This window comes from Equus caballus, chromosome 7, assembly GCF_041296265.1.
Source record: "Equus caballus isolate H_3958 breed thoroughbred chromosome 7, TB-T2T, whole genome shotgun sequence".
Classification (NCBI taxonomy): domain Eukaryota; kingdom Metazoa; phylum Chordata; class Mammalia; order Perissodactyla; family Equidae; genus Equus; species Equus caballus.
In genome coordinates, this window is record NC_091690.1 from 80,796,945 (window position 1) to 80,812,580 (window position 15,636).

Genomic DNA, 15,636 nt, shown 5'->3' on the forward strand with positions numbered 1-15,636 from the left:
AAATGTTTTTTAGTTTCTTTGGTGTGCAAGTTTTTCAACTCCCCTCCCTTTTTAAAAATAGAGTACTCCTCGTTTTGTTTTTTAACTGAAGTTTCTTTGTAGTGAGATTGAGGTTATGCATTCTTGGCCTGAGTACTGTCTAGGTGATGTTCTCCTCAGGGTATCTAGAGCCACATGATGTCAATCTGTCCTTTGGTGGAGATGATAATTTTGATCATCTGATCAAGGCATTGCCTGATTTCTCTACTGTAGAACTACGGGATTTTTTCTCTCCCATTTATGATTTTTAAAAAGATGAATTTCTCTTTTCAGGCTGTCTACTCTCCATCAGCATGTTTCACCTTGAGTTCTGTGCTTTCCCAGGCACATGCTGCACGGTGGTCAGATCCACCTTGGCCAGGCCTGTGTCCTCACGTCTCTTCAGGGACTTTGTCCCACTGAGTATGAGGGCTCGTGCAAATTCCTCACTGTATCCTTTTGGGCCCCGAGTTCACACCCTGCCCTAGAGAGTGTCTTCGTTGGCTTTGTTTGCCTATAACGCTGAGTCCTGCCTCCCTGGAGTCAGAGGTTGGACTTTTCCATGCTGGAGACATCCAACTTGAGATAAACATGTCTAGAGAATGTGTGATTCTGGGCTCAGCAGGAAGTATTGCCATCCTCACACATCATGGCTGAGGACTGGAAACAAGGACAGATGAAGGGGTGGCAGATCTCTGTGCGAGTGCTGTTCCTGACCTGAGAGAAACCATCTTTGGAGATTGGAAAAGTGCCTTTCACCCTTGCCAGCTCAAGAGGGTAGAGGTTTTCATATAGTCTTTCATTCCTGCTTTAAACTGTAACTCTTCTGTTCCTACAACACATCCCACTAGAAAGCCTATAACTAAAGGACTTTATGTCTCAGTGAAATGGGAGAAGCCAGCAGAGTGTGAACCCATTTAAAAAATGTATCTTGGATTTAACTTCTCAGGTCTCAAGAAGTGGGAGACAATAATAATGATGATACTGGTTAACATTTATTGAGGCTTTGCTACATGCCAGGCAGTGTTCCACGATTTTTCGACATGTGAACTCATTTGATTCTCACAACAACCCTATCCAGTAGATACTATCATTATCTTATTAGAAGAGGAAACTGAGGCACAGAGAGGTTAATTAACTTGTGCCAGGTCACACAGCTATTTAGTGGCAGTTCTAGGATACAAATCCAGATACTGCAGAGGACATAATGGAAGTCTTGGAGAAAATGAGCACTATGAAACATAAATCTCAGAGAAATCCTTCACTAAGATAAACAGAGAGAATGCATTCTTAGAAAAGTACATTAGGAATAGAGAAGGGGGATATTGGGTAAGTGATGCTGCTTGAGTCATCTCAGTTCCTCATTGGAAGCCCTGAGTAAGGGTTTACCAAGCCTCTTATAGTTGCACCCACATCACCCACAACTCCAGCTTTGGTACCTGATGTGGCTGCTGGAAGCTGCCTTCCTCAAGCCAAGTCACCTGGATCTAACATAGGGTTCCGGGCACCTATTCTTGCTTTACCACCATTAGCATTTTGCTCTATTTCCACAGTTTTCTATGATGGCCAGGCATCATATGCACGCGGCTGCGTTGGCACCATGTGTCGATGGCCAGTTTGTGGTCACGCACAGTGAGTTACCCACAAGGCTGCAGAGTTCTGAGCACAGCAGGCCCGGCCAGGACTCACCGTGAGCTCACAGTCTTTACCGCCACAGTCTTCTGCTGGCCATGGTCACGTCAGCCACACATTGCTGTGTCTGTCCTCCCTGGGGCATCGGTTCCATTTCCTGTTCAGCAACTATTAATTGTTTTTTAGCCACAAAATGTGTATAACAAGGCAAAGCCAGCACCAAATCTCAGATTTGAGGTAGGTTTGTATTTCTACCTTTTGTGCTGTGTAGGGGAAAGACAGAAAACTCCGAACTGTACCTCAAAGTTATCCTTCAGTCCTAGAATAGAATATAGGATCAGCGGATGGTCCAAGTCAGGGGCGTGTGGCAGCCCCTGGAACTACAGGTGGTGAAAATTACACAAGATTACAATTTGAGGGTGATTTTCTCCCCTCATCCTTTCAGCTCCTTTTTCCTCCTGTCTCAGCCATCTGTATCCAGCCTAGCATAGTGCCTAGACCATAACGATCAATGAATGAATGTGGGCTGTCTCAAACAACATTCAATCAATCAGTTCTCAAACCACAGCCCTGGTCCCCAACACCGCATGGGTAATAGTTTGTCTTCAGTTATGGGCATTTAACCTCCAAGGCTGTTTACAACCACTAGGTGGCACTTGTTCTAGGAATTGCAAAATGGCTTGTTCACAACTTGGAGCTTTGTCGAGCCCAGCATGAGATGAAATGTCAGATTCTTGCTGGGTGAGTTACGGAGCTTGTCAGGGCCAGGGCTGCCAGGCCTGGTTTAAAGAGCCAGTGGATTCATGACTCCAATGATGAGCTCACCTCTCGAAAATAGCTACTCCCTCCCACTGCCTCCTCATTCTCTATCCTTTCGCCCTTCTTTATTTTCTTTCTAACAGTTGTCACACTTGACTTTACAGTAGATGTTTATTTATTTCTGTCTCCCCCGACTAGAATCTAAACTCCACAAGAGCATTTTGCTCACTACAGTATCACCAGCTCCTACAATACCTAGCACTCAGAAAGCCCTCAATAAATATGTTGCATAAATGAATGAATGCACAAACACATAACAAAGAGTTAGTGGTAACTAAGGTCTGTAGTCACATTCCCCTAATGAGATACTCTGAAAACCGAGCAATGCTGAGTTATTATCATTGTTTGCAGTAGGTGGGTTTAATTTGAATCTGTTTTATTTAGCTAGAGCGACCTGCCTGTGAATGAGAGTGGTTTTATTTTCTAAATCTATTTTGCTCCGACTGTGTTCACTGTAAAGTGATCCCTGCTGCGTACTTATGTCTTTGTGGCTGTCAATCACAGGCCCCTCAGGCCCCTGAGGATGGTCTCCCGCAGGCTGATCAGGACTGCCTGAAGGGAGAAGGAAGCAGGGTACCACACATACTCAGGACTCCCCTGAGCTGGGTTCACAAGCCCTGGAGTAGAAGACATCACAGAAAGGGAGCCTCAGCAAGGCTTCTAACTTCCCGTGGATGGATATCTACTGGCCAGGCCCAGGACCTGGATTTGGAGGCAGATGATGGGTTGCCTAGCAAGAAGGCCATAGGTAACAAGGCTTCCTCGACGTGATGAGGAGCTGCTTTACTCCAGTCTCACTTAATCCATTTGCCTCTCAAACACTGGCTAAGAGTGATGTAGACTTGAGTAGGGCTCTGAGGACCCATCCTGCTGTGTGAAAGGAAGCAGAGATGCTGGCAGCCCTAGGCAGAGGCATCTCTTCTGGGTTGACGAGAAGATCGAGGCTGGGTCTGGTGTGGGCCCCTGGGTTTCCCAGTGCACAGGCCCACCGGCTGCAGCAGTTCTGCAGTAGACAACAGCCATGGAGCACCTTCCTGCAAAGATCTGCCCGAGGGCAAGTGAGTCCTTGCTTTGCACGCTGCAGCCACCGCCTTTCCCAAGTTACCACATGACAATTACAAAGTCACCTGCAAACCTAAATCCAGTGAGTGCCTACAGACAACACACGTAACAGCTCAGAGAATGATTCAGAGGGAGCAATTTTCCAAAGTGAAACTAATCATCTGTTAGTGTGAAAAGGCAAACACTCTTTTATTAGCATTGGAAATTCAAGGGAAACGTTCCTAAATCCATGAAGGCAGCAGTTCAGTAAACGGCTCAGGAGCAGTAGCCACAGCTGCAAGGAAGGACTTGTACAGATTCCACTCCCACTCAGAGTTCTCCCACAGAACCAGCTCTCTTGGAGGGAAGCTGAAGCTCCGCTCTGACCTCTCCCCATTCACTTCATAAGCAGCTCCTCTGAGTCCTGGTCCCTGAGCCCACACAGGGAATACCAGGATTCAGAGCTCCCTGGTCTTCTTTCACCTACATACTTTTCTGAAGTGACCTCAACCAGTCTCATGTCTTTATTCTGTGACATTAAAATTCATATTCCAGCCCTGACATCTCCCGGGGCTTCACAGAACCAATTGCCTATTTGAACTCTCCATTTGGATGTCTAATAGGCATCTCATACTTAGAATGGCCCAAACTGAACTCTCAATCTCTTCTTTTCCAGTGTCTTATTATTGCACAAGAAATCACCCAAAACCTAGTGACTTACAACAATAATAATCATTGATTTTGCTCACAGGTCTGTAATTTGGGTATGGCTCAACGGGGACTGCTCCAGGAAGCATCACCTGGAGAATCCATTCCCAAGATGGCTCACTCATGTAGCAAGTTTTGCTAGCTGTCACCTGAGAGCTCATCTGGGTTGTGGGCAGGGGGCCTTGGTTCCTCTTCACATGGCCTCTCCACAAGCTTTTATGGCTTCCTTAAGGCATGGTGACAGAGTTCCCAGTGTGAGTTCCCCAAGGAAAGGAAGTGGAAATTGCCAGTGTCTTAAGTTGTGGGTCCAGAACTGGTAAAACTCTACTTCTGTCATATAATATTGGTCAAGTAGTCACAGCCCAGATTCAAGGGGAGGGGAAGAAGACCCCCAACTTTCCATGGAAGGTGCATCAAAGAATTTGTGGACATATTTTAAAACTGTCCCAAACCTGCTTCTCCTGCAGTCTTCTCCATCCACCAGTTGCTCCAGTAGCTAGGAGTCATGTTTAATTGCTATCTTTCCCTTCCCCTTCCATCCAGTCCTCATCAGGAAGTTCTGTTGACTTTCCTCCAAAACACATCCAGAATCCTTCTATTCTTTCCTCTCCGCTACCACCACCTTCTCCCAGACAACCTCATCTCCCACTGGATGACTGCTCGGCTGGTTGCAGTAGTTTGTTAGTGGCTCCCTGCCTCCATGCCTACTTTCTAAAATCCATTCTTCAAACAGTAACCAGAGCTATCTTTTAAAAACATAAATCAGATCGTCCCACTTCTCTGCTTAAACCCCTCCAAAAGCTTCACAGTGTCTTTAGAATTAAGCCCAACCCCTCATTCTGGATTCCAAAGCTCGATGTGCTCTGGCCCTTGTCAAGTTCCCCAGCGCCATCTTATACCACTCGCCTTTTCACTAGGCTGTGATCCACCCCATGCTTGTTCCTGCCCGACAGCCTTTGCACTTGGCTTTCCTCTTTCTGGAATGCTCTTCCCCCTGATTTTCCCAAGGCTGGTTCCTTCTTGCCATTTAGTTTTCAGTTGAAATATCATTTCCCCAGAGAAGTCATCCACAATCCCCAAACCTAAAGGAGCCATGCAGTGATCTGTTACAGCAAACTGTTTTAATTTTCAACATAGCACTTACTAGTTGATACTTTTCATGGTAATTTATTTGTTCACTGTCTCCTCCCTCTAAAATGTAAGCTCTATGAGTGCAGGGACCTTGTCCATCTTGTCACTGTGCATCCCCAGGGCCTAGAACATTGCCTGGCACAGAGCAGATGTTCGATAAATATTTATTGGTTCAGCAGGTCGCAGCAGTAGCCCCAGTCAGTCAGCCTTCCAGCAGGACCATAGCATCTCTTAGGATGGTGGACAGGTAGAAAGAGGAAGCTTCCAGAGGGCCTCCACGGCTTGTGCCCATACCAGGAACACAGCTCTGGTGCATGGGCCTTTTCCCGGAGGATGCTTCACAGAGACCAGGCTCCTTCCAACCCCCTGTGTCCTCCCATCCCTAGCCGCCTTGTGAACTCAGCAATACAGAATCAGACAGTCGTGAGCACAAAGTTACTAACGTGCTTGGACAGGTGGTGCAGTTCAGCTCATCCACCTCCACATCTGTCAGGTCACTGACTCAGGTTATATTACATTTGACTTTTCATCTTACGATTAGACTCAGAAAGGTAGGCCAAGTTCCAGTATTATAAACTCCAAGTGCTTGCATTAATGATTATGTTAAAAAATGACGATGTTCCAAGTTTTGAAGAGAAATTTGGAAATGGGTATTTAGGACTCATCCAAATAAAGGAGAAAAATTTGATTAGGGCTTAAAAAGAAATCAGTGTTACTAACAGGCTAAAAAAACACAAAACCACAAGGTGAAAAATGAGTTCAACAATAATGAAATAGTCTTTGTTTTCTACAAAAACATTTGTTAACTGTCTTTTTTAGTACTCTGCTGTAGAGAATTGATTGTGTACAGAGTTAGTTTTTTACTGAAATAAGAAAAGACTATGGTTGTGTGTCGTCAGCCCATTCATTAGGGAAATGGCAGTTTGTTTGATAGGATTTGTTTTGTTCAATGTAATGAGATTTTTGCCTGTGGATTTAAATTTTTAAAAATTCAATAATATTGAAAATTTAAATTCCCATGGGAGAAAGTGATTGTGAGGCCCCCCTGTGCTGACCAAAAGTGAGATGATTCTGCGGGACTTAGAGGCCAGATCTGTGTCACTGCTTCCGGCAGTGGTGTGACCATGAAGAGAGTGAGACCACGGTTAGTGGCACTGCTCCTGTCCTCCAAGCTGACACAGTCTCTGACCTTGGAGAGTGAGGAAGGAAGGTGGCCCTGACAGGCTGCTCTGCACCACGTCCTCCCGGACCTTGGACGCCCTGTGGTGGGAAGCCCACCGTGGGAGCCAGACTCTGGGCAGTACTGACTCAGGGTTTGTGAAATCTCCTTTTCACGATGGTAGAAGATCTTTATCCACCAACAAGATCACATCTGAGCTGAGCCCTTGAGGCCCAAATGCAGTGCCCATCAGAGGGTCTAAAGGCACAGCTGGAGGTGCTAACCAGCACGTGCACTTGCTACAGGGGGAAGCTGGCAACCAGGAAGGCCGTCAATAGGCCTGCATTATTATGTCTGTGGAAGTGCTTAGTTTTTATCTTTTTATTTCTAATTCTTTCTGCTCTAAGTATTTTTAATGATCGCTGCTTAGAACTCAAGCTCCTAGGATCAAACTTAGGTCACACAGGCTGGAGAGACTGTGGAGAAACAGAGTCCTCCCCGGTCTCAGGTGGGTGGGTGGCACCTGGAGGGCTCTCCCTCCTTCCCTTCCTCCTTTCTCACTCTGCCTGGTCAGAGCCTGCATCCGGGTGCAGAGGGCTTCCTTAGGGAGGGCTGGGCTGGAGGAGGCTGAAGTTTCAGACAAGGCAGCCCCTCCTGTGGCCTCCTTTCCAGCACAGCCCCTCGAGGAGGAGTGAGAACCAAGAAGGACAGGCGAGTCTCACCTGAGCTGACTGAAGTCCAGCTCAGCCAGCCCTTGATGGAGCCAAGACTTCCGCCCTCAGCAATGGGAAGCAGGTGCACCTCAAAGCCATCCTCCGTCCACATCCACAATGCTGGGAAAGAAAAACCAAGTTCAATTTACCAAAATATCTGTATTATCTATAAAAATTGAACTCTAACGAGTCACTGCTATTGGAGGCAGGATATCCGACTATGCTGGCTGCAGAAGCAGACGGCTGCATCCCACCAGCCCACAGGCCAAACGCTGTACTGAGTGGCACGTGGGCAGACTCATTTGTAAGGCCTCAAAAACCTGGACACTTTGGAACGTAGCAATCGGATGAAGGATCTTGGAAACATCTCCCGGGACTCCTGGGCTGTGTACTTGAAATAGTTCTGGGGGTGGGCCAGGACATCAAAGAGAGCCTTGATCAGTTTCTTATCCTGAAAAGAACAGAACTTTTGTTACTGGGCCAAAATATTTAAACATTATGACATTTTGCCAATGGAACTCTAATGACCCACTGTTAGGGAATAGGTTGACTAGCTGAAAAACTCGTTGTGAAAATTGTTTCCTCTGATTTTTATCTTTTTTTTCAGTTTTTATTTTTCCTAGTTATTTACAACAAACGTATTACTTTTATAAAGGAAAACTTAATATATAAAAAACTGTTTTCTTTTTCTAAACCAGATGAGAGGCAACATTGGAATTTTGGGAATATCTATAAGGTTAGTGTTTTGGCAAGTGTTTATTGATAATTACTTGTAAGTATCTAAAATTTGGTAAACTTTAGGCTTGAAGGATAAACAAGGAGCCAAGAATCTTCAACTATTTGGAGAATGCACATGAAAATACTATTTGTGGTTGGCTTGGATTTATGGTAAACAAGTTTTCCCCTACTTCCCCACCCATTTCCAAATTAAAAAGTACAACTTCAGGGGCCGGCCCAGTGGTGCAGCGGTTAAGTTCACACATTCCGCTTTGGCAGCCCAGGGTTCCCCAGTTCAGATCCTGGGTGCACCTACACACCATTCTCAAGCCATGCTGTGGTAGGAGCCCCACATATAAAGTAGAGGAAGATAGGCATGGATGTTAAGTCAGGGCCAGTCTTCCTCAGCAAAAAAGAGGAGGATAGGCAGCAGATATTAGCACAGGGCTAATCTTCCTAAAAAAAAAAAAAAAAAAGAAGAAGGGGCCAGCCCAGTGGCTGAGTGGTTAAGTTTGCATACTCCGCTTTGATGGCCCGGGGTTTTGCCAGTTCAGATCCCGGGCGTGGACATGGCACTGCTCGTCAGGCCACATTGAGGCGGCATCCCACATGCCACAACTAGAAGGACCCACAACTAAAATATACAACTACGTGCTGGGGGAATTTGGGGAGAAAAAGAAGAAAGAAAAAAAAAATACAACTTCACTTGACAACACTGAAAACAGCTACCTGGATTTTTTTTTAATTATGTCTCATGAAGATATAAAACTGACCTCAGCCCAGAGCAGGCTCGATGTCTGAAAGGCGGCAGTGTGCAACAAGAAGAAAACCTTTCTCAGCGGTGCTTGGGGAGCTCTGTGGGTGACTGCCATGTCCACCTCAGGTCTGTACTCACCTTCAGTATCTCCTGATGGTTCTCAGATGCATAGAGCCGGCCATCTCGAACTATGTCTTCAATGAGTTCCTGGTAATCCTCTGTTGGAATAAAGGACATATTTTGCATTTGTATGGTTTAGTTATTTCCAAACTCACTCTTTCTTTCTTTTTTTTATAAGTTCTGAGAGACACCCCTTCTGTCACTGCTATCAGAACAATGACCACTCTGATACTAAGAAGGCAATCAGAACTTCCACAGACTCCTCCACCCCCCACCTACCAGCATCTGCACCCATGTTTCCTTCCCGCTTCCCTCAGGTGAACCCTCCATGCACTAGCCAAGGCCCATGCCTCCACTCTGCTCACCAGCTCCATCTTCTCTCACCAAATCTAGGGCATTGTTCCAGTAATTTTGCCCTTTCTTTCCTACATGATAAAATTTTCTCTCTCTACTGGTCTTTCCCGTCAGCATGCAAACATGCTGTTATGTCTCTGATCCAAAAAAATCCCTCTCTTGATCCCATTTCTCCCTCCAGCTTCCATCCCACGTCTCTGCTCCCCTTTGCAGCAAAACTCTTGAAAGAATTGTCAACACTCATTTTCTCCAATTCTTCTCCTTTCTTTCCCTCCCAAACCCAATCCAGTCAGCTTTGGCCCCCGCCACTCCTCCAAAACTGCTTGTCGAGGTCACCAGTGACCCTCATGTTGCTAGATCCCAAAGGTCAGCTCCCAGTCCTCATCGTCCTTGAGGCATCAGTAGCACTTGACCTGGCTGGTCACCTCTTCTTGATCCGCTTCTTCACTCAGTTTCCAGGACACCATGCTCTTTGGTTTTCTTCCTCCTCCACTGGTTTTGGCCTCAGAGAATCCTTTGCTTTTCCTCTCCCTGACCTCTTACTGTGGGAGGTTCCAGGGCTCAGGGCTTGGGTCTCTCCTCTTCTCTGTCTGTACTCACTCCCTGGTGAGCTCATCTGGGCTCCTGGCTTTTCTCTCCCTCTCCACTTTTCTCCCTTTTTTTCCCCCTCTCTGTCCTTGTACTATGTAAAACAATCAATCCTCTTACCCACCTAGCAAGACTCTTCTCTCCTCTTTTTTGAATGAGTTTGGGGGCGGGGAGAATTTGTCTGACTGGGGAGGGAAGAAAGCTGTGTTTGCTTTCTCAAATAATTTTTGGTCCTGACATACACATTAAATGCAGTGCACACGATGTAAACCAAATCCCCCCTTTCAAAGTCTAGCCTATTTATTATAGTTGTAATTCAAATCAAGCATATGCAGAACGCAATCTTTTTCAAATTCTAGGCAGAAAAAAATGACTTTGTGTGCATATCATGTGCAACAAAACCTAACAAACCATAAGAACATCACTGGAACTGTGTGGGAGGAGTTCTTGAATAGTTGCTCCTAGTCAAGGGATGGTAAATGAAAATTAATAGTATAATACTCATAATTACTAATTTAATACATGTACAATATCACTGGTACTCTGTTCATGTGGTATCTTTCTTCTTGTTCTTTTATTTCAGTCGATATAAAATATGAGTATGGGTACAAGTTTTGTTTTTGATGGGTTTTTTTGTGAGAAAGATTCACTCTGAGCTAACACCCATTGCCAATCTTCCTCTTTTTTTGCTTGAGGAAGATTAGCCCTGAGCTAACATCTGTGTCCTGTCCATCTTCCTCTATTTTGTATGTGGGTCGCCACCACAACATGGCTTGACAAGTGGTGTAGGTCTGTGCCCGGGATCTGGGCCCACAAACCCAGGCTGCCAAAGCTGAGCACGCTGGACTTAACCGCTATGCCACAGGACTGGCCCCTGGGTACAAGTTTTTTATCTGGAATTCCTCTGCTGGAGAGTCTCTACCGCAGAGAGTCAGCTCATCTTGATGGTGGAAGTTTAGCACTAGGCACGCCAGTTGCTGTGCTGCGTCCTGGTGTAAGAGAGGACTCAGAGCTGTTTGCCACCACACTAAATGCTTCCAGACTGCTGTCTGTTAAAAAATAGCTCCTCTGCTTTTAAGAACTCCTGTGTCTCCTCACCTGCTCCAAGTGTCATGAGAAAAGCAGTCAAATGTTGTAGGTAAGAACTCAGGCCCTGGAGTCCCACAGACCTGGGCCGGTCCCAGCTCTGCAACTTTGTCCTGCTGTGACCTTGGGCCAGTTTGGTAAATCTCTAAGCCTGAGTGGCCTCATCTGAAAAATCAGGAAAGAACTGTGTCCACTTCATAGAGTGACTGTGAGGAACGTGCCACGTCGAAAGCACTGAGCGCATGCCTGGTACTCAGTAATGCTCAGGACATGTCAGCCACCACTACAATTCTCCCTGCTCTCCAGTGGTCAGGGGGCTGGTCTGTAGCAGCCTCGCCTGCCCGTTTGAAATGTGATTTCTATTCTTCTGGGCTTGGAAACAAGATATCAAACTTGTCTGAGATTTATGTTGGAAAAAAAGACTAAATAGGCTCTGAGTGAAGACCTTGGGGCTTCTGCCTGCCCAGTGGCCAAAGCAGCAGTTTTCAACTATTTTCTGCTGTGCAAGACACACTCTCATGGGCCTAACCAGGGTTATGTGTAATTTCCCTGGGTTCAAGCTACAACTCTTTTCTTGAATAAAACAAATGCCCAGACGTTTTCGTGTGTCACAAAGGCAGGGTTGAGAACAGCCAGACTGAAGTGTGTGAGCTTTGGTGATGTTTATTTTAGAGTCTCATTGGCTTTTGGTTCCATCCTGATTTCCAGATGGGGGAGGTTGTCCGTTGGCTGCTTTCAGGTAGGTGAGGTGCTCTGTCTCTCTCAGCACAGCCACGTGGGAGGCATCTGTGTCCACGTAGGAGTCCGAGACTAAGAGCCCTCGTCTTGGGTGTTTGACGTGGCTTCAGGCACAGGGATGCTGATTCTAGCTTGTGTCACATGGTAGAAATAAACCATGTGAAGTATTTTTAGGAAACCCATCTCCTTTTGGTACTTGTCTGCCTAAAAACCTTGAAGGGCTCCCTGTAAGATTAGATCTACCCTTCTGAGCTTGGCACTCAAGGCTCTTCACAGCCCAACCTCACCACCTTCTAATCCCATTCCTCACTGCTAAGCCTCATGCACCCTACCAATTGGCCAAATCAGGCTGTTCATCAGTCCCTAACATGCCAGGTCCTCCATCCTTTTGTCTATGTCGTTCCCTCTTCCTGAATGTTCTTCCTCCCACTTATAAGAAAACTCATATGTTCTCTCAAGACCCAAATTTCTTGAGACTTTGCTCTGCTCTTTCTAAAAACCCATGCAAAGTTAACCGCTACCCTGTCTTCTGTGCTCACTCAGAGCTTTGTATGTGCCCTGTTATAGCATCTATGACAATGTACTTTTTTGTGTCTCTAGCACCTAACCCAGTGCCTGGCACAGTAGGCTTATTAAATATTTGTTGGATAGATAAATGAATAAATTCATGAATGAACAGATGACTCTTCCCCCTCTAGACTGTGAGGTCCTCCAAGACTATGAGGTTGACCAAGTCTCAGAGCTGGGTAGGGCCCCAGGGCTCAGATGGACCACCTCTTCATTTAACAAAACGAAAATGAAACCAGAGAAGTCATCTGACTTGCCCAAAATCGCACAGTGAGCTAGTGGCAGAGACAGGACCAGAACTTGGGTCTTTTTCCCCCTACTCAGGATTCCATATAATAAAAGCCACAGTCAGAATAAGTTAATATTCACTGAGCATTTACTATGTGCTGAGCACTGCACCAAGTCCTTTATAGATGATCCCATTGAATCTCACATTAAGTCTAATGATTATCCTCATTTACACATTTAAAAAATGAGGCTTAGAGATGCTAAGTAACATACACAAAGTCACAGAAGAGATTATACCCAGGCTGGCTGACTCCAACACCATGTTCTTACCCACCAAGCTCTGCTCACTCTTATTTATTTTCTAAAACATCTTTTCATGTTTTAGAAGCACTTACTATGTGTCCTCAAATGCCTGTTTAAAATTTGGCACTTGTGAGTCGGCAATGTCCTTTCTCCTTATCCTGCCTGCCTTTCTGAGCATGTGTGCTTGTCAGCAATCCACCAGCTGGCCCAGAAGTCGGTTCTGTTCAAAGCAGAGAAGCTCCTTCCACATTCTGCAGCCTGAGCTTCACAGTGCTTACCATCGTACGTCACGTATGGGACCTGGAACCCTCTGGCACTGTTCCCTTCATTGGACTTAAACTGAATCCACAGCTTCTTCGATCTGGAGGTGAAGGCGATGGGGCGTTCGTAGGTCTGGCAGGTTTCATATGTTGTCACAGAATTGGACGAAGCTGCCAAGGGAAATTGGAGGGGGGTGGGGTTCAAGACTCATCACTGCGCAGGCAGACAGTGAACGCTCATCTTTTCAAACGCTCACGCCATAAAACAAGTTACGCTCAAGAGCTCTTCAGGCCCCGCTGAGCCATCATAAGGGCCAAAGTCCTGGAAATAGAGTAGATGCAGCTGGTGGTTGTGGGCCCCCAGGGAAAGCTAACTGAAAGGCCCAAGGCTCTGCAAACAGCAGCAGCCCGGGCCACAGCATTCGCTGCAGAAGCTGAGGAGAGGGCCCTCACGTTCCAGAGCTGACCTGCTGTAATCTAGCATTAATCACCGCCATTTACTGCAGCTTCCCAAGACCAGACAGTGTGCTGAGCACTTTATGGACTTTATCTCACTTAACCCTCCATAAACCATAGGAAGTGGCTGCAGTTGTTACCTCATTAACAGAGAGATTAAGAACTCGCCCAGGGTCATAACCGTAGGAGGTAGCAACTATTACCCCCATTTTAACAGATGAGGAAACTGAGGCACAGAAAGAGTCAGAATGTATGTCCAAGATCACAGAACTAATAAGAGGTGAGCTGGGATTCAGATCCAGGCTGTCTGGCTGCAGAGCCCACTCACTACACTGCCTTTACGCTGTGTGGATGGCAGCGTCCCTTTATGGACACTGAGTCACATGTCAGGATGAGAGGAGGGTCCCTCCTGGCTGGACTGTGCCTTGGCCTTGGTCAGTCCCCAGGCCATGAGTTGCCTGCCAGGGTGAGGCAAGTGTCTGGGGCCAGGCCTGCACGAGCTTCATTGACTCTGTGTCCTCGTGGAAGAGGTCCCAGTGAGCACAGAGGGGAAGGCTGACCTGCAGGATCACTACCTCTGGGGCTCAGCAAGAGACTTCAACAGGTGGTTTTTGTCTAAATTTTGTTTCTTGGCAAACTCTGCAAATTCATGTCCCATCTCTGTTCTAATATGGAGGTGACCTTCTTGGTCTGCTTCTCACATTTAAAGCTGGGGAACATGCCGTCAGGCTTCCCGGATGCCCTTAGAAGGGGAGGGGAGCAGAGAGTGAGACGCACAGGTTTTCCGCATCACCAGGTAGTCTCCACAGTCGTCCTCTATGGGCAGGAAGATCTCAGGGACCACAATCAAGATGCGGCGCTTGGGGGGTGGGTTGATGGTCCACGTACACTCAGTGTTGGCCGGGTAATTGCCTGGGTAGTTTGGGGATTCGATGTATCCGGTGAAATCTCCCAGCTCCCCTCCACATCTTCTGTCTGGAAGAGCAAATGCCATGAGTCATGAAGGCACAACACAGTCGTCACTCTGTCATGGCCTGTGTCTTCTTCCCCAAAAGCCTTTTACTTTTTTGAGTCTGTGCTTCCTCCCAGCTGCTCTCTTGTGCATCAATCTCTTTCTCCTGCTCTCCTCCACCCTCCCCATCAAAACCTTCTCATGCCCTCCAGAAGCCTTTCTTCATCTCTCCAGACAGAGTGAATTGCTTCCTCCTCTGCAATCCCAGGCCTGTGCTGCCTGCAGGGCCAGAGACTTATTCTGCTTGGAGTGCCTGGCATATAACAGGTCCTCAGACAATGCTTGCTGAACTGGGCTGGACTGAAATTTTGCCGCCAGGAGGAAATTACAGCAAGTACAGCCTGTGTATGTGCCTGGAGAAGTAGCCAAGATCAATAAAGGTGAGTAGCGAGGGGTCAAGCTCTGTTCTCCTCCAGAGCTGTTCTGCAGAGCCGGGAGCTGGGCTAACAGTGTCTACATGGTTCTGAATGAACCTGGGACCCCTGCCACCCCCCGTCCCCAGGTGGACCCAGGCACTTGCCCTGTTACTCAAGACTGTGAAAAGCTTTAGAAAGAAACCTACTTTTACACTGGGTTATGTTTGTGGAGCCATCAAAGTCAGTCATAGTATTTCCTGGGCAAGAAACACAACTATTTTTTCCAAATTCAGGCTGATATGTTCCTGCCGGGCAACGAATACATCGGTGAGTGGTGGTGTTGTAGAAATGTCCAGGGGAACACTGAACTGTGGGGGCAGGGGAAGATGGAAAGAATGAAAAAAAACCAAAGACTGTATTTGCATCAAACGCAACATAAAAGGTTCCACAGTTTATGAAATAAATTTTTATGCCCAAGTGAAGTACTGCTTCCCTACTAATCTGGGGCTAATCAATAATTCCCTAAATAGCCAGCTTGGGTGGGACCTGTGACTCATGACACTGAGAAAAAGACAAAGGGAGCAAGGCACAGGTATCTTCAGAGAGTTCATGGTCCACGCAGAGTAAGGCATAAATGATCAAAACTCCAGTCTCCACGCAGAGCACGTCACTGAGTACTGGGGGCCGCAGAACTGATACTGGGCTTGGAGTTGGGCTCCTGTAAGAGGCAGGAGGGGTGGGCTCTGGAGAAGGGGTAGGACCTGTTCTGGAGTGGGCAGCTGAGATGGAGGAAGGCTGGAAGGAAGGAGCTGAGGAACTTGTGTGCAAAACCTGCTCATCTCTCCTATCGTCCCTCTAGTCAGCCCATCCGAA

General features: G+C 46.7%; 1 protein-coding gene across 19 annotated transcripts in view; it reads right to left on the bottom strand.

Annotated features, from left to right (window-relative positions):
• Positions 1-991: 991 nt before the first annotated feature.
• SCUBE2 (signal peptide, CUB domain and EGF like domain containing 2) overlaps positions 992-15,636 on the bottom strand; it is a 95,256-nt gene continuing 80,611 nt past the window's right edge. For 7 of the 19 annotated variants that reach the window (XR_011441107.1, XM_023646019.2, XM_023646014.2 and 4 more), the window contains 5 exons: positions 14,970-15,131; positions 14,173-14,370; positions 12,958-13,110; positions 8,834-8,913; positions 5,321-7,672 (listed from right to left, as the gene is read on the bottom strand). Coding sequence is in view for 12 of the 19 variants with exons in the window: in XM_023646019.2 (XP_023501787.1) it covers positions 7,520-7,672; positions 8,834-8,913; positions 12,958-13,110; positions 14,173-14,370; positions 14,970-15,131 (746 nt within the window). In the remaining 7 variants the exon portion in view is untranslated. Of the gene's footprint in view, positions 7,673-8,833; positions 8,914-12,771; positions 13,111-14,172; positions 14,371-14,969; positions 15,132-15,636 lie in introns of all 19 variants that reach the window. The other 12 variants (XM_070274740.1, XM_070274738.1, XR_011441108.1 and 9 more) reach the window with 9 other exon arrangements.